At 38.3% G+C, this 26,488-nt stretch overlaps 1 protein-coding gene across 5 annotated transcripts in view; it reads right to left on the bottom strand.

The window, feature by feature from the left end:
* The window catches only part of ranbp2 (RAN binding protein 2), a 44,040-nt gene extending 20,925 nt beyond the window's left edge, over positions 1-23,115 (bottom strand). For 2 of the 5 annotated variants that reach the window (XM_035520541.2, XM_081713372.1), the window contains exons 1-26: positions 22,889-23,115; positions 21,728-21,795; positions 21,504-21,615; positions 19,981-20,133; positions 18,081-18,311; positions 16,827-16,969; positions 16,114-16,309; positions 15,465-15,765; positions 14,948-15,126; positions 14,567-14,748; positions 14,211-14,334; positions 13,532-13,693; positions 13,301-13,438; positions 12,951-13,082; positions 12,648-12,857; positions 12,489-12,572; positions 12,038-12,182; positions 11,852-11,946; positions 7,383-11,727; positions 6,621-6,698; positions 3,351-3,530; positions 2,565-2,636; positions 1,828-2,024; positions 1,357-1,540; positions 846-938; positions 246-400 (exon numbers count right to left, since the gene is read on the bottom strand). In XM_035520541.2, coding sequence (XP_035376434.1) covers positions 246-400; positions 846-938; positions 1,357-1,540; positions 1,828-2,024; positions 2,565-2,636; positions 3,351-3,530; positions 6,621-6,698; positions 7,383-11,727; positions 11,852-11,946; positions 12,038-12,182; positions 12,489-12,572; positions 12,648-12,857; positions 12,951-13,082; positions 13,301-13,438; positions 13,532-13,693; positions 14,211-14,334; positions 14,567-14,748; positions 14,948-15,126; positions 15,465-15,765; positions 16,114-16,309; positions 16,827-16,969; positions 18,081-18,311; positions 19,981-20,133; positions 21,504-21,615; positions 21,728-21,795; positions 22,889-22,960 — 8,031 coding nt within the window. In that variant the 5' untranslated portion in view covers positions 22,961-23,115. The remainder of the gene's footprint in view (positions 1-245; positions 401-845; positions 939-1,356; positions 1,541-1,827; positions 2,025-2,564; positions 2,637-3,350; positions 3,531-6,620; positions 6,699-7,382; positions 11,728-11,851; positions 11,947-12,037; positions 12,183-12,488; positions 12,573-12,647; positions 12,858-12,950; positions 13,083-13,300; positions 13,439-13,531; positions 13,694-14,210; positions 14,335-14,566; positions 14,749-14,947; positions 15,127-15,464; positions 15,766-16,113; positions 16,310-16,826; positions 16,970-18,080; positions 18,312-19,980; positions 20,134-21,503; positions 21,616-21,727; positions 21,796-22,888) is intronic. The other 3 variants (XM_081713373.1, XM_035520542.2, XM_035520545.2) reach the window with 3 other exon arrangements.
* Between the last annotated feature and the right edge of the window lie 3,373 nt (positions 23,116-26,488).

The following is a 26,488-nucleotide window of genomic DNA, read 5'->3' as shown; positions in this document are numbered from 1 at the left end:
ATTACTGATAAGATGCATTAAGTGTATTAACCATAATTTTGTAAAATGGATGTACAGCATTTAGGAATGAAGCTCATTTATTTTGTCTTTATTAGTTATAATTGTGGGAGTTGAATTCTCTAACAAACACACACACACGAAGATCATATTTGGTACTGCTGAATATTTTTATAGGTGTCAGTTAATCAAGATGGCAGAAAAAAGTCTGGATTCCACTATATAAAGTCACTTAAAAAGAAACATACCTCTGGCAGTGAAACAATAGGTTCAAAGTGAATCTCTGTATTGTTAGAAACATCTTCACCACTGTCTTGTTCCTCCTGTTCCTCATCACGGGACAATGCTGTAGAGCTGCTACTGAACACCACTGCTCCAGCATTTGCCCAGGAGAAGTTAGGATCTACAGACAATACAAATTCATAATTAAGTCACTAATTATTGCAGAAAATGGTACCATGACCACAACCTAAAGACTTGGATTTGTTGCATGCTCCACACGTGTGAAACCGGGTAAAAAGTTCAGCCATAAATATGTATGCTATAGACTCAGGCAACCTTAAACATTTGAAAGTTATTTGTTTCGACAATTCATCAATCATTCGTGCTTTTTAGTTTGAAACAACTCCAACTAAATTACTTTGTTCAAAGCAGTATTTCAGTTTTTGTCTCTACAAATATGCATAAAAAGATGATCATTGGTATTGCTGAATATAGCGCTTTATATTGAGTATGCAATTGATGTGCATGCATATTAATTTTGCTTTAAAAACCTACAATTACAATTTCCCCCTTAAAAACAAAATTATAGGACACGTCTCCAAATCAACAGAATGGACGTAACCAACCTTTTTTGCCAAAAGCAAATTCACCAGAATTCTTTGCCAAATCTGCAAATGAAGGACCATCTTGAGAGCAAAATTCAAAGGTAATAGGGGCATCTGGGGAGGCAAAACAAACAACACATCAGAACATGGAGGGATGGGGAGGGAGGTTAGAATAGCACTGGAGCAGTACAGTGGTGCAGAACTGGATTCAGAGCAGCGGAAGCTATTTATAACATCATTTATATGGTTTAGGATTAGTTTAAAGGGCAGGTTAGTGTCATTAACTATTGTGCAGGTCTCATGTGAATTATATAATTCAAATACTATTGACAGAATGAAATGGGTGCCTAGTCTGCTTTATAAAGAAAAGAACAAACAAACAAACAAACAAAAAAAACATTAATTCAGAAAATAAAAAGTGTCCGGGCCACCATTGGGAAGCTACACAACAAAACCAAGTGCTCACACAGCTATGCAAGAAGTAAACAATATTCATACATTCCTCATTTTAGGAATGGGGAAGGGTGCATACCTTGACAGGTACTGGAAGGATTTGTTGCTTCAGCTTCATAGTTCTTAGTAGAGAGATCAATGGGACTTCCATCATCAGCTATGGCAGTGCGATCTGTGGTAGCCTTGCTGCTTTCTTTACGGGCTTCACTGCTCTTAGTGTGCCCATCAGCGGAGCAGGAATGCTGTTGGCAGATCATTTTGCTCTAAAAGGAAAGACAAATTAACATGTCCTGTGGCTTTTTACTCGTAAGGAAAACAGTCGTCTCAACTTTCAGGTTCCCCTGAACTAGCATCAGACCTCGTTGTCTGCTGCGGTCGGGCTACGAGACTATTAGTGTGATGGCAGAGTATTTGGAGTGGGTGTGATGGTGGAGTACTTAGTGTGATGTAGAAGTAATTTTGGCTTGCTGATGAACAATGCCATATGAAACATTAATTTGACTGTTCATCCAGTCCCCCTCACAGCCAAACCCTCTTCTGTTCCTCTCACCTGAGCTTCCTGGACCTTTTGTAGCTCTATTCCAAAGTCCTCTAGCCCATCTGGCTCAGTATCTGTATCACTACCCGCCCCGCAGAAGAACGTGGGAGGGAGCTGAAGCATCTTGGCCCTTCTCTCCTCCTCCAGGGTCGGCTTCTTCTCCCAGACAAGCACACATTCTGTGTCTTTTACATCCTCGTAGGTTTGTGCTGTGAGCAGTAATGTTTAAAATTTTAACAAAGAAAAGAAAAACTGTGAGAACTTGGTCAGTTATAAATGATCATTATGACGAGTGCATCAGAAGAGCCCAGACGATCAGGTCTCTCTGAAGAGAAGCAAACAGTGCTAAGAAAAAACAACTATACTTAATATTTCATTATGGTTATACAGTATCATTTGATTTATGATGAACAGTTTAGCAAAAGATGACCAAGTGTCATGTGAACAGGTAATCTGTACCTGTTCATGGCAGGTACAGACTACTCTACAAAAATACCAACACAAGGCTAATCTCAGTATTAGCCCTAGAAACTGCACATACTGAACAGTGTTGCTTCTATACAGTCTGATACTACAGTATTGTCAATATTCTCTGAAACACTATCACCTAAAGAAACATTTTGTTCATGCATATCCCCCCACAAAAAACATCAAAAACTTCTCAAAAGGTCAATTGCAATTGGTTTTACATTTAACAAATTACATAAAGCACAAGGATTCACTGAATCACTGAGTTAAAGACATCTTACCAGAGCTAGAGGCACCAGAATCAGGGTACAACTTTCCATTCAGATTTTTAACTGCAGTTTCATAATCTTCATCTGTATGACAGAAGTACACGTAAATGTGTTTCAATAATTTGGTAAAAAACAACATAAAAAGTATAGTAGTAAACACGAGTGAGCTTTGATGCCAAAAGGTTTCTATAAAACCAGAAAATACTGCATCCAGGAGATTCACAGAAAGCCAGAGGAACAAAAACTCCAAGTGTATGCCACCATTTAGAACGTTCATGGATGGCTAAGGTGCAACCCCTCTAAACAAGACAGTGATCTAGATCATAACTATATCTGAGTCTGCTAGGGTTAGTTCAGAAAACAAACTAGTTTTTTTCTTCTTCTTCTTATACACACTTCCCATGAACTATCTTGTTTTGCACAAACTTATTCTACAGATGCATGCTCATCCCCTTTAGACTCTGGCTGCGGAGATAAATTCTTTTACTAAATCATGTGCTACCTGATGTAAATGGTTATGAATGTTACACTTTAATGCCTTGTGTGAACAAAAATGTTTCAAAATTTTAAAATGTTAATTTTAAGGGGAGTCGACCCTGAAGGGAACACCCAAAGATTAAGTAACTTTTACTTTTGATTAAGCAACATGTCTCTGCATCTTCAACCTTAATCGCCTGACACCAAAACAAGTAGAAAGAACTGTCTCTTAATTAGGTTACTGAACTGAAGGGTTTACCAAACCAAACAATTCTAACCTCACATGAGGGGAAGGGGAATAAGACATTATGAAGTTCTTACCATTGCTGTCGTCACTGAAGTACCCTGGCTTATCTTTATAAAGAAAAAATGCAGGTGGGAGCATCAGCTGTCGGGCAAATTCCTCTAGCTCTGCAGTCGGCTTTCGTTCAAATACAATTTCAACATCCGAGTCACACTGGTCCTCATCATTCCTTACATCCTGCTGAGTTTGAGATGGAACTGAAAAGAGGGAAAAAGGAATTAAACTACATAAATTAACAGATTTAAGAAAGAAGCGTTCCAAAAAGCAAGGACTGAGAGAGAAACTTACTCAAACCATTGTTTTTTTTCACCCAGTAACACTTTCCTTGACAGTTACAACACTTGGTCGATAGGGTGTGTTCGTGTTATACTATTTTAGAATTACTTATTAAAACAGTCATGAGATACCTCCAGCACAAGTCACATTATTAGAGAGCACTGTCAATTTTCACTTTATGCCTGACTTTGCTGACTTCATTAAATTCAATAAATGCATAAAATTCATTTATTGTTCAAATTCTCTCCAAAATATTAGCCGCTATTAGTCACCAATTTCCAACTGGTATCTAAATCTAGACCGTACTGCTCCCATCAAGTGGAGAACAAATATGATTTATGTACAGTGTCCTGGTGATAAGAACACAAAGCTCCTTAAGGTCTGTGTCCAACACTTCTTTTAACAAGTCAACCACTTGCATGACAATGTGAGATCAGAAAAATCTCTCCACTTGTCTAAAATTAATACATATATAGCTAGCATACACACACAGTACTGCATGAACAACAAAGGATATGCAGGCTGGGGAACATGCATTTTTAAAAATGTTTCCATTTTGGAACTGTAAAAACAACATTGTGCTCATTTTCAGTCAGCAAACACTTTCGTTCCCTAGGTAGAACTGTCATTTTTGCAGAAAATGTGATGACTACTAATTACCAGAATTGTGCACAGAGAGAATATAGATAACAACAGATCTTCATAAACCCATCAGCAGGCATAACTGCTGACCAACATGACCCAAAAACACAACCCAACAACATAATCCAAAAACATGACTCAACGGGACCCAAAAAGCGAACACACACAAACAGAAACGGTGCTTAGATAACAGATGTTGAAAGTACCATCAAGAGAATAAGCATAGAATTTGTCTCCTCTGCCCAAAAATCAAGGAAACCAGTAAAGAGATGAGATGTAACCTACAAAAAGCATGTGGGTACCCAGAGTAGGCTTTTGTGAAAACAACAACTCAGACAAGACAAAACACTGCTGTCCCAGTGTGGCTGGAGTATAAGAAACTCAGGACACTTATATTTATTATATTCCTGTACATTTCAAACTAAGCAACACTAAGATATATCATAAATGACAACAAGTCAAGCAACAAGACATATGCAGAACAAAATCAGGGACGAGTGTCTGTTCACCAGTAAGACCAACTCTATAAGCATGCCATAGCACTACATAGGTAGGCTACTTGAATGTAAAGGACAGGGGACACTCCTGTATGTACAATAAGAAGTGATCGAGGCCATCGGCATGTGCAACAGTTAGCGGACATTAAGACCAGTCGTCTGACTTACAACTTCTAGACAATTCAAGGACGTTGATGACTTCATGTTTCTGAAGCGAAGTGCTAATAGTTTTCCATCTTCTGTGACAACAGTTAACGAGACTCATTATACTCGCAGAACATGACTGTATAATCCAACTATATTTTCTCTATAAGCCATTATAAGCGAGTTATATTCATGTTTAACAATGTTTTATTGTAATATCAAGTAAGTGTTACCATTTTTAAAATGTCTACTAAAAGTTGTAAAACACAAAAACAACAAACAAAAACAAACATGTAATTATTGCTACACACAACAATGCATGCAAAAATCTTCCATGCACTCCATCAGAAAGACTACCATACATTAAACGTAGGCCTAAAGCCCCACTAAGGAACATTTGTCCATTTAATAAAGTTGGTTTTTCATTGCAGACCATGTGAAAAATCTAACATGGTCCAACATTCCAGAAGATTCAGACTGATGATTTAAAATAGATTTTAGAAAGGCTTTGTGCCAGTAAGAAAAAGCATCACACTCAAAGCAAAAATAAAAGATATGAGGACATTTGGAAACATGGGCAGATTAAGGACTATTTCCACATTAATGTAAGCATAAAACCAGCAGTGTTGTTCCAATAGGGTAGTTAATCTCAATAACTGAAAGTGCAGTATTTGTGCAAATGATGTATTACCCTAAATGTAAGAATGCTTGAGAAAATGTTTTTTTCCAGAAAACTGCTCAGAACAGTGTTTATTTGATATAGGTAAGATACGATTGTGATTCCAGACAAGGATTAGTTGCTTTCAGTGTTGTAAATACCCGAAGTCTATGGGCCTCTCAATCTCCACGACCACTGAGCCAATACAATTAAAATGTGTGTTAATTGCCCAACGTATGAGGCCAATGGCCAGTGTTGAAACCTGTCAACATAGTAGGCATACAGATTGATAATAGGTGGTCATAGGTCACAGACTGTGCTGATAGAAGTCAATTAAAACATCCTGATTGGGGCTTTAAGGCAGAGCAATGATGGCAACATAGACTGGAGTCTGTTTAGCTACTTCTTCAAGATGGATGTGAGCAACACTGCGTGCATACAGTAACCAACATGATACCTTGTTATTTTCAACCACAAACTGCATAAACCAGTAGTTTTATTATGTTCATAATCTACTGCATGCATCTCCACTTCATACTAATGAATCACACCCTAATGCATTGAACCATATTTAAGTAGTTTAGTTTAACGACTTGGGAACCACTGCTCATATCTGAAATACTGATTTGGACCTAAATGAAGTCACTGTGGATGAGGTCAGTGGTTTTGTTTGAGCAAACAGAAGGGCAGACAGATCTGAATAATACAATAAGTACTAAGCTGAACAATTAATACCACTTTTTACTCTTCCTACATATTAGCAAATACAGAGTTAAAGTTATTCGGCATGAGAATTCTCTCCTCCCATTGAATTGGTAGCTGGCTTTGTTGGTAGATGGCCATAATCATGACCAAATTAATTTAACTGTCACTTCTACAGAAATTTGAAACACAAAACAAGCAACATATTTAGGAAGTTGGTCACACTTCAGAAGCATGCAGGTTAGGTTTTCTGCTTGCACTAATGCTCTGGTTATGTTATCCTTCAGCCAGGGTTAAATACGCCAGCACAGGCCACTGGGTGACAGCACAGCATTCTGTGTGTCACAGAACACACAGTGACAAAATACCTGGAGGTTCAAATTGGGTGGGTGATGTGCACGTCCAAAAAGCCATAGGGTTATCTTTAAAAAGCCTAAAATCCAATCCTAAAAAAACAATGGTCGGGCGGTGAGAGAAGTTTAAAAGAGGGACAGCTAGATACCTTGACTTGGTGCTCTTTTTGCATTTTATACAACACAGTACACACAGAACGAAGCACTAGCTTACAAAAACAGAACATCGTAAAGTAACGCAGGAACGTCACAGAAAGCAAACTGCAAAAGAAATGTTAGCTAATATTAAACTTTGATGTAATAGTAGAATAACACTATCAAAGCGATATGCAAGTCATTCTGGATCAGAATATTTGCCAAATTCCATAAATGTAAATAATATATTTAACTAACACTGGTACAAAACTAATGTGGTTGTGCATTAGTTTTCCACTGCCAGCAGACAAAACGAGTCAAATGTTAGATGTGTGAACAAAAGGTCACAAGTATTTATTAAGGAAACTTGTGACTTACTGCATACATTTGATCAAAGTTCATCCTAAAGTGTGCACCTAATAAGTGGTTTTCCCCATGCGCCTATTCATTTAAAAATTTTTTTAAAGTGCCACTCTGCCAATAAAGTTCTGTTTATTAAATTTACTTTCACAACTTTGCTTAATGTAAAAACTGTTACTCTCAATAAAGTAATTGTAAAACTAATTTGGCAAAAGTGATCCCAATGATGCAAAAACAATATATCAGAAAAAAATTAAAAGAAGAAAACCACTTTGGTCTCACCCTTTTCTGGCACTTTGAATGGAGTTGCTGTTGAGCTTGATCCTCTTCCCAATGTTTTTGCATCTGAACTGCTTGATACCTTATCTTTGGAACCGGCTGCGGTGCTGGGAGTTCTCTCTGCAGATGAAAATGGGCTCCCAAAGATTTTCTGTACCGATTCTGTGCCAAAAACAAACTTAGGGGGAGAGACCACCGTTTTAGAGGTGCTTTCTGGACTGTGAGCTACTATCATTTCTCCACTAGGTGTGTGGCTGCTTTTAGAAGGCTGTTCAGTCTGTTCTCTGGTGGTTTCTTCAAGAACTGAAATAGCAGCTTTACCACAAATGGTCTTTTCTGAAGTCAAAGTTGACACAGGGGGATCAGCTACAAGCAAAGTTCTCTTTCCTTGGGCATCCTTGGCTTTGTCAAAACATTCTTTGAAGGAATTTGCAGTCTCCTGCAGTTTGAAGCGCACAGCTAACTGCTCCACTTTTCCTTCCCCTTCAGCAAAATCAAAGGCAATCCAGATCCATGCTTTTTCTTTCATGGCCTCAAGGTTCATATCTGAAGTTATCCAGTGGTTCGCACATAATTTTAGGACCTGGTCCCGTCTCATCACAAGCCTCGTGCGTTTAGTATCATAGTTTTGTAAAATTTTGAGGTCTCCTATACCTCTTTCCTTCCACTGACTAAGGTCTTTATCATAGCGATACAACTTTGCCCTGTGACTGAACACAACCTGCTCATTCTCTTCACCAGTTGAAATCTTAACAAGATCAGGCATGGGCACAACTGGCTCGAAAAATTGGCTGTCCCTTTCCTCTTCTTGAGTCGTTTCTTGTTCATCGTCTGTGCCGACAGAAATCCTGCTCTGGCTTAGCTTAGCTGGGGATTTTGATGGACTGAGAACAGGCTTGAAATTGAAACTAAAGCAAGTAGATGATTCTCCAAAACGGAACAAATTTTTTTGTAGTGGGCTGCTAGCTAGTGGAGAGGCATATATAGATGTGTTTGTACTTTCATCATGAACTTCTTGGAAATCATAATTGTCCCATTCCAAAGTGGTTCCAGTGCCTTCACGATGTGGTCTGATTGGGAGTTCTGAGGTGTCACTTACAGCTGTAGCAATGCTTTCTTCTTCTCTGCCTTTAATTCCATCAAATGTCAGAAAAGACTTGAGATCTTTGAGACCACACTTCATCTCCTCAGCTTTCTGTATTAGATGTGCAGTTCTGTCAGAATTTGTAAGCTTGTGAGGAGTCTGTAGAGGAATGTCCAAAAGGAGTCGCTGACATTCCTCAAACTTCTGCTTGAACTCTTCTGCAAGTTCTGGGTTTTTGAATTTGGCAGCCAACTGTTCCAGCTTGGCATCTCCATCAGAAAAGTCATTTGCTGTCCACATCCAAGCACGATCTGATCCAGGGAGGGGCTTTAAGTTCATTGTGGTAGTGATCAAGTGATTAGCACATACTTTCAACACTTGCTCTCTCCTCATAAGAACTCTAAGCTTCCCATTTTTATTATTTTTAAGAATTTTAAGGTTCCCAACACCTCGTTCTTTCCACTGAAGTGTTTCTCCATCAAATCTGAAGAGTTTAACACGGTGTGTGTACAGACACAGCTCATCTTCTTCCCCAGTAACCAGATCAACCTTCTCAGGCATCTTAACCACTGGTTCAAACTGGATATCGTCATTTTCTTCGGTTTTGTACATATCCTCCTCCTCCTGATTAGCAGGGGTATCTGTCTTTTGGTTTTGAAATGAAGTGAAAAGTTGTTCACCGGCTCGTGCAAAGCCTCTGAAACTTGGATCACTTTGGCCAAATTGAAAGTCACCTTGTGAAGAATTTGCCAGGTCTGCAAAACTTAAGGTATTGAGCTTTCCTGTAACGAGGGGATTGTCATCATTACTAGTCTTGCCCATTGATGGAACAGAAGTGGAAGAAATTACTTTTTCTTTCTCCCTGTGTTGTTCAGCAATACTTTTCAAAAACACTGACGCAGACCCACTTTGTACTTGACCATCTTCTAGCTTTGATTCTGATACTGTATTACCAAACTGAAATCCACTGGAAGGTACCGACATTGAAAAGGGGTCATTTTTACAGCTTGATGTTTCAACCTGAGGTGCAGAAGATTCAAATGTAAACGATGCAGGTTCTTTCTTACTCTGACCAAACTGAAAGGTGGTATTAGAATCAAATTTGGCTTTAAAACTTGTAGCAGGTTGGTTAACCATACTGCCAAAACTAAAGGCTGGTGCAACTGAAATTTTAGGATGGGGAGCCTGGCAGGACACACAATGACTGGATGTGCCCTCATTTCTTACTAGACACGCATCACAATCCCACTGGCCATTTTTCTTTCCAAACGCATCCAAGCCACTCTGAGGCAACTGAGTTTTTTCACCGACACATGGGGCTTCACATGAAATACATTTTGTGGCAGTTGGCTCATTTCTGACTAAGCAGACAGCACAATCCCATTGTCCCTCTTTTTTGAGAAATCCAGTTCCAAATGAAAAAGCTGGACTTTGTGATGACTTGACAGTTTCCAGTGCACTAACAGTTTTGGTTAATGGATTTGATGTTTGACATGCAACACAACTGTTTGCAGAGGCCTCATTCCTCACTGAACATGTGGCACAATCCCACTGTCCTGGTTTCTTAGCAAACTGAGAGGCAAAACTAGACGCAAATGATGGTGCAACATTTGAAGTGCTGCTTACAACATGCACAGAGGAATTTTCTGGTATGACAGCATTATCTGCTGAAGGTTCCCACTGGGCAGGCTTTTTGTCACACTGACTGGTTGGTGGAACTGGTGTGTGGGTTCCAAATTTGAATGAAAATGGAATCTGAGATCCAAATCCCTTTATGCTGGTATCAGTACTGACACCCTTAGAACTTTCACCAAGTCCAAAAGTAAATGTTCCAGTAGAGGGTGTCACAGCAGAGGTGCTTCTGAACCACTCTGCTGGCTTAGCTTGTGTAAAATCACATGGATTGGGAGTGTTACAAGCAATACATGTCTTGAAAGAGGCGCCATTTCTTACACAGCAGACATCACAATCCCATTCACCTTCCTTCTTAGCAAATTGTGTTTTTAGATCAATTTTTTTGTTTGTTTGCTCAACGGTGGATGGTTTGGAGTCATTTTCCTTCTGCTGATCTTGCATTTGCAGAGATTTAAGAGTAGCTCTCTGAACCTCTTCAAATTTTAATTTGAATAATGTTGCTTCATCTGCAGTTTTAAAGCGAATGGCCAGCTGTTCCATCTTTGGCATCTCATCAGCATAGTCAATAGCATGCCATACCCATGATTTATCAGACCCAGCATTTGGTTTCAAAACCATGTCTGGAGTTATGTAATGATTTGCACATATTTTCAGAACTTGTTCCCTCCTCATCAACAACCGAAATTTGCCCGATGTTTTGTGTTTCAGGATTTTGACACTACCAATGCCTCTTTCTTTCCACTCTTTTGTTTCTGCCTCAAAACGGAACAGTTTTGCCCTATTACAGAACATCTCCTCTTCCTCCTCTTCACCAGTTTTTACATCCACCTTGTCAGGCAGTGGGACAATGGGTTCAAAATGGGGTCCATCCTCATCCTCTTCAATGTGGGTGCTGTCATCACTTTCCTCATATTTCTCCTTTTCCTCTGTGTTTCCTGTCCTAGGTACTGCAAAGCCAAATGTTTGGTCAGATTTTCCAAGAAGATTGGTTTTGCCCTGGGCACCATCAGTAAATGGAAATCCTGAAGGAGTTTTACTCCCAAAAGTGAAGACACCACCATGGCTGGGCGTGTGGTCTGGTTTCTGAAGGTTCAGAGCTGAAAGTCCTTCAGTTCTGGGAGGAATATCTGAAGTCAGAAGCTCCAAAAGGCTTTCACTGTTGTTTTTCCCCTGGGTTGATGAAAAGATAAAGTCTCCATCATTAGATTTGAAATTTGAATTGAATTTAAAGGAAGCTGCTGCTGGGGTTGTCTGGGCTGCTGCTGCAGCACCAAAAATGGGAACTTTGGGAGTTTCAGTAGGAATTTGCTGACCAAAGTTCATCTTCAAGTCAACAGACTTAGCTTCACTGCTCTTATAAGACTGTACAGGTGTGACGGGTGGCTTAGTGAAGTACCCAGGCTCCGGCAATGTTGGATTAGCAGAAGGCTGGGAAACATTATGACTGCAGTATTCTTCACTGTAGGGGGAGAGTAAGGCTGTGACTGGTGACTCAAACCTAAGTGGAGTACCAAAGACCTGGTCTTGAGGATATATGCAAGTGGTTGTTTGAAGAGGTGGGGTGTGTGCTGGCTGCTGGTAGGCATACATATGCTGCTGAGGGAGACGATTCATGCCATAGACTGGAGCCTAAGTTAAAGAATTTTTAAAAAAAAATTAAAAATCATTAAATAAACTGTATTAAAATGTTTCATTTATCAACACACATGACAGTGTTCCAGGTAATGAATGTTGATTGCACATGTCTGTATACCTTTGTTGGGGTTACATTAGCAGCAGTGCGAAGAAGGTACTGTGAATTATATGCAGGGGACTGACTGTAATAGCCTGAGGGACCTGTGGTAGCAACTGAGACAAGCAAATAAAATTAAAACTAAAAAAATGTCAAAATCGGACATCATACCAAGTTATATAGTCATGTAGTCACAGTACCACTAACCTGTAAGTGGCACTCCAGGAAATGTTTGTGCAGCTGGAAATTGTTCCTGAAGGGCTTCTCCAGAATAACTTCCTGCATACACATTCCTGTGATAATGGGAGTCCGTGCCCTCTGACGCATTTTGCCTCAGGTCATGTACCTCATTCTGCAAGACAATCCAGAATGCCATGTGTACAACTACTGACCCAAAATGTTATCCATCAACTAAAAATCTTAGGTTAGACTTTTCAGGTATATATGCACCAAAAAAACCCCAACAACCTATACAGCTTGTAAAAATCAGCTGGTACTGAGATAACCTAGTCATAGAGACCTTTGAGTCACAGTGCTGGGAAGAATTAACAGACAATGCTGTTGCTCTCACTATGTGTTACACTTTGACATATAGTGCCAAAGTGTTAATTTCTTAAATGATTGAGGGCTCAACAAAAGATCCTGGACGTAAACTGACCTTCAATGCCTCAACCTTTTGACAGAGCACTTGTAAGATTGACTTCTGATCTTCTGCCCAATGTGGAGCCATCTTGGGAGAAAACTAACAATAAAGGATATGTATTAAAATTTCAAACAAGGCATGTTTTTTTAAAACATAAGTAAAACCATTAACTACCACTGGTCTTTTGGAGGGAGAGAGTACACTTTTGGCTGGGGACGACATGGAGAATTTGTGAGGCAAAGCAACGTCTGCTTCCGTTAATAGTCTTGGGCTAGAGGTGATTGCAAGTCCTCCATCAGTTTGGTCCATAGCCTCTCTGTTTTCTCCAAGTTGCTGATTGACATCATTGAGTAAATCTATAATTTCCTCCATTGACACAGGTAGCTGAAATAAAATGTGAAAAGCAAGGTTAATTCTTTGTATCTTAATTCTGTCAAAAGTACCAAAACACAGATGGCAGTTTGTTTTATGTTAGACCTTCTCCACATCGTCTGCACTGGCATTGTAGATCTTTGATAAGCATTTCCTGAACTGCTGGAGAAAGTTGATACACATGTCTCGAGTTTCTTCAACACCATTCCCTGCCTCCTCAGAAAGCCTCTGATAGATCTTGGATAAAGAAGAGAGAAAACTGAATACATACGTTATATAGGGATAAAATATTTTTGTATCTGGCAATGGGATGACAAATGGAAAATAATTTTATACTCCCCTCATTACACAAAGATCTTATTTTGGTTCTTTGTATCCAGTGTCTGCTACGTTACAATATACAGTTTATCGCTAATCGGAAATATTACACAGCAGATAATGAAGAAGTAAATTACCCGAGCAAGATGCCAATGGGAGGAGATGCAATTGAGGTTCTCAAGCTTTACGATGGCTTGTTCAGTTTTGCCCTCAATGTCAAGGAGAGTAGCAAAAGCTATCACGGCCTCTTCTTCATAGCCTTTGACTTCAGACACCTAAAATTAAGAGAACAAAAACAATATTATCCATCACTATTCATATGAAGGCCATGCCTTCAAGTCAAATAAATGAACGTGTGGTCAGCACACCTGTATATCCTTACTCCTAAAATGCATGAACAAGGGATCAAGAGGTTCTGCAATAGTTCTCCTTTTCTCTATTTTCTCAAGCAAGGGTAGCACAACATTCCAGTAATGGACACTGCGGCCAACATACTCCTTCTGGTCATAGTAGGAGTTGACTCCATCTCCCTGTAATGATAAAACATCAGAAACTCTCATGGATTCAGCATTTGGTCAAAGTGATCTAGTAGTACATAAAAGAGTTAATCGGTAGAGTGAATTTTCCTAAATATGACCATTTGCAGCAATTATTTTTTATATAGCAGCAATATCATTTCACGAGTAAATTATAGATAAAGGTAATGTTGCCACACAGTTAAGATACTGAGTTAGCTGGCTAGTTAATGTGTGAAATTGGACTATATTAATAAGCATGCTATAAGCACAGTGCAAAACGTTTGGTGTAAATGCTGTCCGTGCAGTACAGCATAGGTTCATTGAACTGAGAGGACCCCATTGTCCATTGACCCATATTAGGGTTAACCTATAGTAGGTAGCTTTTTAGCTGTGAAATAAATGTTGCTACTTATTCAACTTTACCAATAGGTTTAGGGTATTCTTAAAAATATGTGGATAGAACATAAGCAATAAGACAACCTTGTAAATTTAAAACAAAATCTATAATTTAATACCTAAAAAACCTCACCATTACGCTGAGATGCTTAGCCCAGTGGATGAGCAAGGCAGGCTGAAGGCCATGTTTCTCTCTAGCTCGCAGAGTGCTCAGGCCATGCTGGACAATCATTCGCAGTTTAGCAGACATATTAGGTCTACAGGAAAGAACCCAACACTTAAATTCTGAGTCATCATAAACAAAGGAAGGGCGACAGGCAGACCTAATGGGAAGGGGCATTCATGAAATTTTGTCTAGGCCTTAACCCCTAAATCTAGAATTTCACATCAACTTAAGTATTCCAACTTGCATAATAAGTGTAGATTTTGAAAAAACTATTATTCTGAAGCTACCCAAGACATTATTTCAAATAATGGACTATAACTCACGCTGCTTTTTTATGAATGAGACTGTAGACTGCATCCCACCACTCCCTTTGTTTCTCTGAGGATAAGAGTCTCATGAGCTGCAAGGGCAAACATTTTGGTTCATGTAGTCTGGAGTTTGCAGAAATCTTCTCAGTCTCTTGTAATTGAGTGTGGCTTGTGAATATAACACCACATAAAAAGACCTGAAACATAATTCACAATTTCAATAAGACACTTCAGAGAAATGACATCAGCACATGGTGTGAAACATCTGGCATCAACATGTAAATATGTGTTCAGATTAAAAGAAGTGCACATTTTGTTCAGTTATCTGTGTGAATGTTCATAGTCTACACAACTTATTTGCCCCACATGATTAATTTTGCTAGTCAGATTGTTTACTTCGAGGTCAAGCAGACAGATGGACTCTGGAGTGTTGGTGTCCAGTTTGAATGTCTCCAGAGTGAGCCGAGGGAAGAGCTGTGTAAGCCAGTCTTTCAGGGCAGGTCTCTGGCCCATCATGGACCACTGCAGGCCCAGCCATGTTAAATGCTGCAAATCCCCACAGTGCAAGACAGAACCTAAGAACACAAAAGAGAAAAGAAAAAAAAAAGTTCTTGATCTCACGTCTCAGTTACAAATTTTAAATGTCTGCCTGCTACAGGGGACTAGCGTTAACATTTTATGCAACAGCCAATAAGAGCCATGACAAGTCTATGAAATCATTTTATGAAACTCAAATTCTGATTACTTTGTTGATCTAGTATTTCTAAAGAAAGTTACAGCTAAATTGTGTTTTATGGCATGCACGTCATCAGATTAACAAGGTCGTTACATTATGTGACGCGCTGCAATACTAACTGCACATTTACCACACTTATCACTGGTTACTCTTTCTATGTAATTTGTTTCTACTTACCACTATCCGACTTGGCAAGTTCTTTCATGTCTGGTGCCTGTGTCCTGATGCCCGAGATGTCATCATTCTCAATAAATGAATGGCCAGAGGTTTGCATATTGAAGAGCATCTCAAACAGGCTGTCCTGTCCGCTCCTGTTCCCAAACACCTCCACCACCTCTTTAACAAAGTGCACCGTATCTTGGTTCAAATTTACCAGCATGTGGCCCGCTTGGCTTTGTCGATAACATGCTATTGCCTCCAAAGGAGGCTTGGGTGTCACCTGGTCTCCTTTAGCAGGTTTTGTCTTTGGCTTGGGAACCTAAAGGGAGCAAGAGAACCACTACAATTGAATAAAAAAAGTTTTAAATAAAAATGGCAGTTTCTACTCTCTGGAATGGAACAGCTAAAAAACAGCTTTTGCTCTCAGGATTTTTATCATAGGTTCCTGGGGGGGGAGGGGAGTTACCTCTAGCTTCGACATTTCTTGAGGTTTGTATTAATGCTTCTAGGTAATAGTATAGCCTAGGATAGGTACTGCGTTTTGATTATGATGTAGCCAGAATGCTTTCCAGGCACAAACAGTTGGTTTGCCACATGCACCAAAAACAGCTTCCGCTTGTTATGGCAAATACCAAGCCTCACCTAGCAACCCCAACCCAAGTCTCACCTGGTAAGCCACAATGTAACAAAGAGCCGCCAAATCAACAACAGCTCTCCACTGCTGTTCCTTTTCCATGGCCATCTTCAGAAGCAGGGTCCCAGCATAAAGATACAGGTGAGCTCTCATTTCTGTGAACACCTCCAAGAACTCACCAGCTGCATTTGTGGCAGTGTTTTTCAACGTCTGCATAGCTTGGTCGAATCTAGTGTCACAAAATTACATACATATGTCAAGTTATCATACTAAAGAACTTTTGTGCATAAAAAGTTAATATAGCAATTTACCACAAAAAAAAAAAGATAGTTGCCTTCACCCTGTGATGTTGTGCACGCTTGTTACAGTGCTTCTTCATAAATATGATTATGTCCAAGTATGAAATATGAGTCTGCCCTCTCACTAATTAAGATATTTTATGCTTGTAGAGGTAATGATTCCTTAAGTTTCCTCAGAGCAGCCTGAACTTCCAAATGTTAGCGAAACATGCACTTTCCTTTTTCTCTCTCTGGTTTAACCATTCCCACTGTATTTGCTATGATTCTTGATGAATAAACATTTTCTACAGTTATGGGGCCCCATTGCTCTGCACAGATTTAAAATCTTCCTTCTACAGCAATGCGATCCTGCTCAGTAATTCATCATTGATCCCTTCACAAGCTGGATCATGTGCTAGAGCCCAGAATGCAGGACATCAGGGCACATAACCACTACCCAACACTTACATCTGAAGGGCGTCCAGGCTCTCTTGGCATCCCTTTTCTGCAAGTGTGAGTCTCAGCACATTGCAGTGAGCCAGCAAAAACTCCTTTTGAAATGTGTGACATGCCTTGTCATTAGATGATACACTGGGTTGAGCAAGATATTCCTGTAGAAAACAAACACACACAAAATCCTTCATTCCCTCATTGGAAAGCTGCATTAAACATTGCAAATGAAACATCTTTCCTACTTTGATAAAATACCTTAAAAACAATGGGCCAGATTCATAAAACTTAAAAGGTAACCATGCTATAAATCACACAAAATGTACAACTCAGTATTTCATTCAAATTCAAAATGGCGATGATTAATGCCATTTGGTGTCAGTGGAAATTCAGTAGAAATTCTCCTGTGAAAGCCAATAAATTATTATTATTTTTTTAATCAGCATGTAAATGAGGCCATACATGTTAAAGGTCCACACCAAGAGACTGACTAACCCCATGCTGAAAACTAATGCATTTTAACTTAAAAGACAGGACCCAAATAGTTGAATTGAGTTGATGACTTACGCACTTCTGCTATATCACAGCAGAGCAATAAAACTGTACCTCTTAAGTCTATATCCATTTCTAATTTATTGTTCTGTTACACCCAAATTAACATTTCTTACTGCAAAGGTTTGTGGCATTCGAGACCCTGCTCTAGTGAGTCACCTTTCTCTGTGTGTACTCTTACTACTGCAGCTGCAGTTTGTTATGTTCACACCAAACGCACCAAAAATGTGCCTTTTGACATTGTCACATATACACATGGACAGCTTCTTTGTGAGCTGGGGTCAGAGGGCAGGGTCAGCCATTGTATGGAACCCCTGAAGCCAAGGGGATTAAGGGTCTTGCTCAAGGGCCCAACAGCTGCATGGCAGGATTTGAACCCACAACCTTCTGACTGATGGTCCAAATGGGTGGCTGTACAGAATTTTGTTGACTTGCATGTGTGACTAAACATCACTGGAGAAAGGATTACCTAATCCATATCCACGGCTTATCACAAGTTCACTATCAGACAGGCTCCATTATGAATCACTAATGTTATATACAAAAGTGGAAAAAAAATCTCATGTAAATATTAAAAGGCACTGGCAACCCACATTTATGAAGGATGAAAGGCGTTACCATTGTACTATTTGCTGTTAACATTTCGCCAAATATGGTGGTATGTTTTATGAATTTGGCCCAAATTCTGACCGCACCAGGGTGAAAAGTAAATTCACTAACCTGAAGAGTGAGAATGACTGTTTTGTGCCAGTCCAGGTTATGTTTCAAAACGCCAGATCTTTCAACATCTAGACAGTGTCTGGCTGCATCCTCTAAACGCCCATCAGAGCAGTAGAGCTGCACCAGTTTACGGTTAACGTGGGCATTAGAGGGCCGAAGCTGGAGCTCTGACTGCAGCAGGTCATATAGCTGGTTCCAACCTCGCTGTCCCTGCAAGCTCAGCAGTTTTTCCTGGGAAGCAAAAAATTACAATAAAACTGCATTCAAAGATGCATGTTACAGTCTTACAAATAAATAAATAAATAAATAAAAATACATATAAAAAAATTTAATCTCACCAATATAAACTACGTTTTCCCTTAAATAAACGTAATTCAGTGTCAGCAGGTACGCAGACAATTAAACTGAAAACTACAATAATTTTAAAAAGTTTGAAAAATTCTAAACATGAAAAAAGTAGAAAATGTTTCTTTTAAATTATTTCAGTTAGGATTTTTGGCACAAATGGTTGATTCACAATTTTCTAACCCAGTAGTTTAAAATACGAGTTGCAGTGAATAATCAACTAAATCAGCAATCAAATTAGTGGCCAACAAATGTTCCTGATTATTGTGTGATATCAACTCTACCTATAATCAACCCCAACCCTAATCCTAACCCCATCTTTTAATACAAGTGTAGTCCCAGAAGGAACTCTGCCAGCTGCACAGAACACCCGTTTTGTCCTTGCCCCCTCATTTCTTTGAGATTTAGATGCTGCAGTTTTATTTTATTGCTTCTACTTTGCTTATCCTTCGTTTAAATTTTTACAGAAAAAGGATACTGACATTTTTATTCATCTTTTGTATCATCAGGAAAGTTAAGAGGCATTTTTGAATGAAGTGTTCAACTTTATTGCCTTTACTGTCATTTAGCGCATGCCGAAAACATCGAGCAATAAACCGACAGACACTTGGAGAACATGGAATATCCACCTCGTCTGGGACGTGAACTCAAGACCTTAGTGCTGAGAGGCAAACATAACCTCCAAACCACCATGCTGCCCAAAGAAGTCTTAAAGCATCAACCTGTGGTTTAATATTAAGCAGTCTCTAATTATACTGAGAATAATGGTAACTAAGCAATGTAGACTGTGAAAATTATGGCCACTACGTGAATATGGAGTGTGTAATTTTGTAAAAACCAGGAAGTATAATATAGATTTAAAAAATATTCAGCAGAACAAATGCTACCCCTGCTTTCAGCCAGGGCCCAATAACACACGAACGTGCACTGCCCGACTCCAGCTGGCAGAGCCCACAAGAGCATGCACTGGAGAGGAGTGCAACATGACGCTTTCATCATGGTATCCAGTTACTTCATGTCTCATTCACATCTAATAAAACACCCAAGATTATGATAACGGATGTAAATAACAAACTTGACAGATGTGACAATAGCCAAGCTAGAATATTTATATAGATCTGGATGCAATAACTTATCGCTGGCTAGCTTGCCACAGCTAGCTGCGGTAACTGTAGAAATCAGGCAAAGACAAAAACATCAAGATTAGGTACTACTTAGGCAAAGTTTGTTTCAATGTTTATTTTTAATTTTCAGCAAATTTCATCAACAATGTTTGCTGACAAAACAGCTGCAGTACCGAGCTAACCAAATACTCTGAATTAAGCTCTTACTTTAGCCAACTGCTTTGACTCCTTTAGTTTGTAAAACCAAAATACATCTGCAACTCCATTCCACCACTCCATTAAAATAATGGATAGAAAGACCCACCCAAAATGTCACCTCAGCTTGTTGAAAACATCCTGCAGCTGCTTAGAGAATATCTACTAATTCACACAAAAATAGAGGTGAACAGTCACCATGTACTTTACTTATGCTCAAGTAATTATGTACTTACCCTCAAGTCAAAGACAGCAGGATTACCAGGCAACAGTTTGGCAGCCTTCTCCACCCAGAACTCTGCCCTGCTGTCAAGTACCGGCTTACCACACAGAAGTTCAGCCACTTTCAGAACCAGGTCTCGCTGAGCTGGGTTCAGATCCACTGAACGCTAAAGTATAACAGAGAAAAAATAGAAGGAATGTGTTTATTTCAACACTTTACTTACATTTTTGGCTTGGCCCAAGTGCATAATTTGTAAACCAATTCATCACAGTGACACACCCTTTAGTATTTACACAGTATTTACTAGACATAGACAGCAGTTTAACACGCATCAGAAGTGCATTAGCAAGACAATTCAAGGCATTTAGTTTACCTGATGTTTTTCTAACAAGTTGGAACAGACACATGGCACCATCAAAATTGTATTATAGCATCTACAGCAGCATATAGATATACAGCAGGAGGAAAACGGACGCAAACAATTGGTAGAATTAAGAGAATAGCATAGTGACCCATAACCCAATTTGCTCCTTCACACTTTGCTTTTTTTATTTAAAAGCATCACACTTTTTATGTATGATGCACCTGGTGAGTGTTGAAGTGCTGACGTTAACCACAATGCACTTTCTAAAAACAGGTCATTATGTAGTTTGTCATAGTGATATTGTATGGTCAGCAGCAGCATAAAAAAAAAAAGACCATCTGACCTTCAAAATCTTAAAAGCAACTGCTATAAGTTACATTTCCTATTAAAGTCACCATTCTGACTTAGTTCAGTTTAAAGGAATTCATTTGCTGAAGCGCTGCAACATAACACATGGTTTTATATAAAACTGATTTTGTAGCGGTCGATTAATTGGCCAATTAAATATTGTTTTGAGAATCTGCAACAACCAAATTCCTCCTGCATTAGTCATAAAGTTTATTTAACAAAATGTAGTTTTTTATTGACTTTGTAAATTGTTACTTTTTTTTAAAATGTAGTTATAGATTTTAATGTAAAAAAACATTCTAATGTAAAATAAGTGCACTGCAGATCTACTTAAGCACACAGGGATAATTCAGACAATAACAGTGTTAAATTTATTTTCAGCAAATGCGTGTCCAATTAATTATCATCAAATTATGGGAGAGAAGAAAAAAAAAAAAAAAAAAAAAAAAAAAGCCAACCTCAAACTTCATCATGCTATTGGCATTATATATTGGCACTGGCCACAGAAAAGCCCATATCGCTCTACCACCACTACACTCGGTGTATGTATGTTTGTATGACAGCATCCATGAAGAGTATAAAATATTTCAATGAAAGGATAAATCAATTTATAGTTCTCTCAAATTGATAAAATGAAACTAAAAATATTAATTTAGAATGTATTATTTTAACTCCATCATATTAAATCATCTTATTAATTTAGTTCCTATGAGTTGTCTGTAAAATAAATAAAAGGTATTTACAATGGTGTCATCATTTAATACAATATTTGCCTAATGGGGGGAAAATGCAGCTTAAATTAGGTGTGCAGGAAATTCACATACCTTGTAACATCCAACAGCTTTTTCAATTTCACCTTCTTGTTCATGTAGCTGGCCAAGGAACCTGTGCGCTTTGGGATCCCTGACCTGCACACTTAAATATTCTGCAACATGTCTGCAAGTGTAGTAAAAAATTAAGAGAAAAAATGAGGAAAAAGGCAAATATTCAAACCTTGCAACAAGTTAAAGAATAGAATAACTGTGCCAAAATCAAGAGTAAATGGTACCTTTTTGCGAGTTCATATTCCTTGGCTTCAGCATACAACTTGGCAAATAAAAATCCTTTTACTGGCTTCTGTAGGCACATAAAAAGTGTAATTACACAATCCGACACACCACCACATATAAAAAGCTCGCATCATGAAATGTTTGGTCACAAAGGGCTGGGCTCGTTATCATACAAGAAAGACTATAAATTCGTTACATGGTTTAGTTAAGAACATCTTAAGAGATATGCAAGTGACCGTTGCGCCCAGATAGCATATTTAAAAATTGTATACAAAAAGTTTCTACCGAATTAGATCGTACATTTTTTGTACCTTGTTGCTTAGCTAACTACTTGAGGTAAGACATTCGACCAATATGAAATTAATAATAAACTAACTAAGTGCCCGGGGGAAAAAAAACCCTGAAGGAAAAATCTAGCTAGGAAATACCCAGTTGCACGTAACCAGTAGCTAATGCGTCCTTTGTTTCAACTAATACCTAAAGGCCAGAATATTTAATGTCAGTTCAGAGCTTTAACCATGGCAAACTTGGATAGGGTTAGCTAGACAGATCACATCACCAAAATGATCACCGAGAAAGCGATTAACTGTATACAATTATCTATGCATGTTGGTTAACCTAGCTAGCTAGGTTAGATAATCAGCCAATTTTGGCACGTCATAGTGTGTTTACGCCAAGATGAAGTGAAGAAGGAAAACGAAACCAATGAACATTTCCCTAAACACACTCCTCAGACAGACAGGTTAGGTTAGCTGGCTGGCTATCCAGCTAGCTGCCGGTTTGCCGCGTTTTCCAAAAGGAAGTGATAACGATTGTAGCCAACTAGCTAACCTAGCACAACAAAGTAATATTAGCCAGCCAGCTCATGTTACTCGTGCTAGCTACTATGCGCAAGGAAAACTTGAATTAATCGACTAACTAGTTAACCAACTATAGTACTGTATATTTTACAACATGCGTAACTATGTACTTATGCGGTTCGTTCCGTGTCCTTTTGTCGCTATCGGAGTACTAGCTAGAGAAATGAGCGGCCTGATAGACAGGCCTAGTCAGGCTTAGAGTTAGCGCGTTAACTTAGCATTAGCATTAGCATTAGCATTAGCACTGCCCATCAATCACGCATTTCAAACCGGTCTCGCATAACTAGCTAGCAAACGTACCTCTTTTTGAGACGGAGAGAGGCTCTGTACAGAGGAAATGTAGCGTTCAACATCAGCTTTACTTCGCCTCATGACTGTAAAAACCTTGTTCGTATGTAAATCGCCCAATAATGTGAATTTAGCACCAAATTCAAATAATATTAACGTTATCGTATACGTTTGCTATATACGGACTTATCGGTAAAACTGCGTAGAATCACATGGCCCCCTTATCGCGAGACCTTGTCACGTGCTGAATGGTGACGCACTTTCCTTTTCTTTTCTTTTCTTTTCTTTTCTTTTCTTTTCTTTTCTTTTCTTTTGAGATGATGGACATTTTATAACTTTTCTTTTATTAACTGACGCGAAATTTATATATATATACAAATACATAGCATACAAACAAGTCTTAGAAACGAACAGTATGTACACTAGGATGAAACTGGGCTACTACAAGAAAATGTTGAAGGTTTTAGTTTTGCTTTTTGTCTTAAAGAGAGTTTAATTAAGTCAGTTAAATTAAATATGTTTAATCTCATTTGGCTCATTTAAAAATATTTGGCATGAACATACTCATTATGAATGTAGAATTTAGCCATTTGGTCAATGGATTTTCCAAAATCCATATATTACATTTTTCTTTAAAAAATATATATAATTTTAAATATTCAAAGTATAGAGGTTTGCAGAAAATGTTCACAAATTGGTAGTGCTAAACTAAATAAATAACAAATTTTATATATTTTATATATTTTTTATATATATATATTTTTATTATATATATTACATTTTATATATATATATATATATATATATATATATATATATATATATATATATATAAATTATTTATAAGAAGAACCCCACAGTAACATTAAATTCCAAAAGCAACATTAACTCCACTAGTAACTGCCCCTAGCAGCTGCCACTAAATTCCTGAAACTGTGGAAACCATCATAAAGTCATATTAGCTTTATATTAATGCTGACATGGAAAATTTATTTGGAGATCTGGTTGTGAGTCAGAATAGTGTGAAATTATATTTACTAAATGTTCATTTACAATTAATCATATAATAATGATAATTAATGGAAAATGTCTCCTAACCTCAGGAGATTGTGTTTGTTTATAAGGTAAGACAGCACGGTGCATTCAAGTCAATGCGGTGGAAAGTAGAATATTCACAGCAATGCACCAATCACAGAAAGTACCAAGATCTAATCACTGAAGGGAAAAAATAATTGCTAGTATTTACTGTGCCCACATCTTCCTTATCTTTGCCCTCTTGTAAACCTTCTCTTAGTGTTAACCCATCTCTTAGTGCAGACTCTGTTTTGTTAAAACTGGCAATGCTGTCCTTTATAGGTGACTCTGTCCTGTCTCTGTTCACTGTCCTGGCTCCTAGATGGTGGAACGATCTTCCACTTGTTGTCTGGACAGCAGAGTCCCTTACAGTCTTCAAATGCAGACTGAAGGCCCGTCTATTTGTGGAATATTTAAATGACCACTGACCCTGCTCCTATGTTGACTAACTGAAACTCTAGTACTTATTGTAGGGTATTGTTTATCACACTGATGTTGACTGCTCCTATGCTAACTAACTGAAACTCTAGTACTTATTGTTTATTGTACTGATTGTTGTCTGTTATAGAGCTTATATGTGTTTCACACTTCTAGGTATCAGCATTGATTCCTGTATTTTAACAGTATTCTAGTTCATTGGTATCTTGGACTCTAACCTACTGTACTGGCAAGGATGTATTCTATGAGGAAATGACAAAGCACTTTTGTAAGTCACTCTGAGTAAGAGCGTCTGCCAAATACAGTGAATGTAAATGTAAATGTAAATGTCTCCTGTATTAACCTTGGGTTCTTCCGTTTCCCTGACTACTGGACACATCTTCACACCTGTCTCATATTGTTTTCCTTCATTTAAAACCTGCTAAAGTTGTACCTGTTGTGAGGTCTCTTGTGTTTGCTGCCAAGTATGCAGATATCTTAGCTACATTGCCTTTGGCTGCTTTGTTTCTGTGCTGTTTCATTTGTCTTTTCACTCCTCGTGGTTCACCCTAACCCTGCTGTTGATTGCTCCTCACCTGACTCTCTGTCTCTTTTTGACTCTGATGCTGTCTGCCCCTCCAGTAAAGTCGGCTACTTAGGCTATTGTATCCTAGTTACAAGTCCTAATAAGAGCTCAATCAGATCTTTTCTTTAATTTGGTAACTTGTTTACAATTTAAGAATTGCCCTCTTTTAATCTCATTGCTCTCACATGAAGATGCAGCAGATCGCTTGCATAGCAGCTACAAGAAAAATGTCACATGAAGAAAACAGATGAAAATCCCTGGAACCCTCATATACGGTACTTTGTAACTGAATTTGCAAATTTCAAACTACTTTTGTTTATTTACATTATCACCCAAGCCCAGTGTGTTTATTAAAGAAGCTGCATACCACACAGAATCAGCTACTAGGGCTTTTACAAATACACATCCTAATCAACAAAATATACTATAACTTAAATAATCAAAAGGTTGGAAACACAAGCTATTTAATACTTATTTAAAATGAATTGTTGAGTTTGGCATATCTTTGAATAAATTCATATGTATAACATTCATTAATGTTATCTTTATAAGCTATAATAAAACCCTAAATTTAAAAGCCAGTACATTTTCTTCAAGATTTGTTTAGTTTGTTTTTTCACTATCATTAAACCACTTAACCCACAATATTTAAGTACTTTGCCAAATCTTTACCCAGACTTTTATCTGAAGGCCTAGGTGCAATTTATTCATTGGTTTATTTGCCATGCATTTTGTTCTGAGACTGTTGGTGCAGGACTGTAGGCTGAACAGTGATGTTCTGTTTTTTTATTTTAGACACCCCCTCCATCTTTACTCTTTTGTGATATACAACACAGTCAAGTAGATTTATTTAACATAATGCAGTAAAACGATATTAAGCATTGTGCTGACAAACAAGCTCTTTGTAATCAGTGATAGACTTGTATGACACTTGTTACCTGGCAAACCTATTCATTTTTATTAGTTCCCAGTATCACATATTTGCATATTGGGGCGGGATTATCTCTTCAACTCTACCTTCTTCAGTGTGTTCCTTTCCTTGCATAATGCATGCACCTCCTTAGGGATCAAATGCATATTCATTTCTTAAGAACATTTTTCTCTGCTAAAATGAATTGTGCAGCCCAAATCATAAGGCCCAGAACAAAACTTGGAGCAAAGGGTATGTATGAAACTCCACACTCAAGTGCAGGCACCCTCATCAGCCTGAAGGTGGAGCTACAGCATTAAATGTTTAACTTCTGAATCTAAATAAAGGTCAAAAAGCTAAATTAATTTTGAGTTGGCAACTTTTCTGAACAGATTACATCAATGCTATTGATAGTTTTCAGCAAAGATTTATGATATATTTACAGCTCTGACATAATTGGTGTGAGATTTCTGTTAAAATGTCAGAGCTCCTTGTGTAATCCACTTCACGTGGAACTGCTAAAATGACTGGAATGCACATACAGACTCTAAATTCTTTTTTTGCCTTAATCCTTGGCTTTGGCCTATCAATTTCTGCTAGGATGGATGTTTTGCTAATTTGTATA

Source organism: Electrophorus electricus, chromosome 4 (genome assembly GCF_041902795.1).
Source record: "Electrophorus electricus isolate QZ-2024a chromosome 4, ASM4190279v1, whole genome shotgun sequence".
NCBI lineage: Eukaryota > Metazoa > Chordata > Actinopteri > Gymnotiformes > Gymnotidae > Electrophorus > Electrophorus electricus.
The sequence above is the reverse complement of the archived record's forward strand: the minus strand, read 5'-3'. Positions and strand labels throughout refer to the sequence as shown.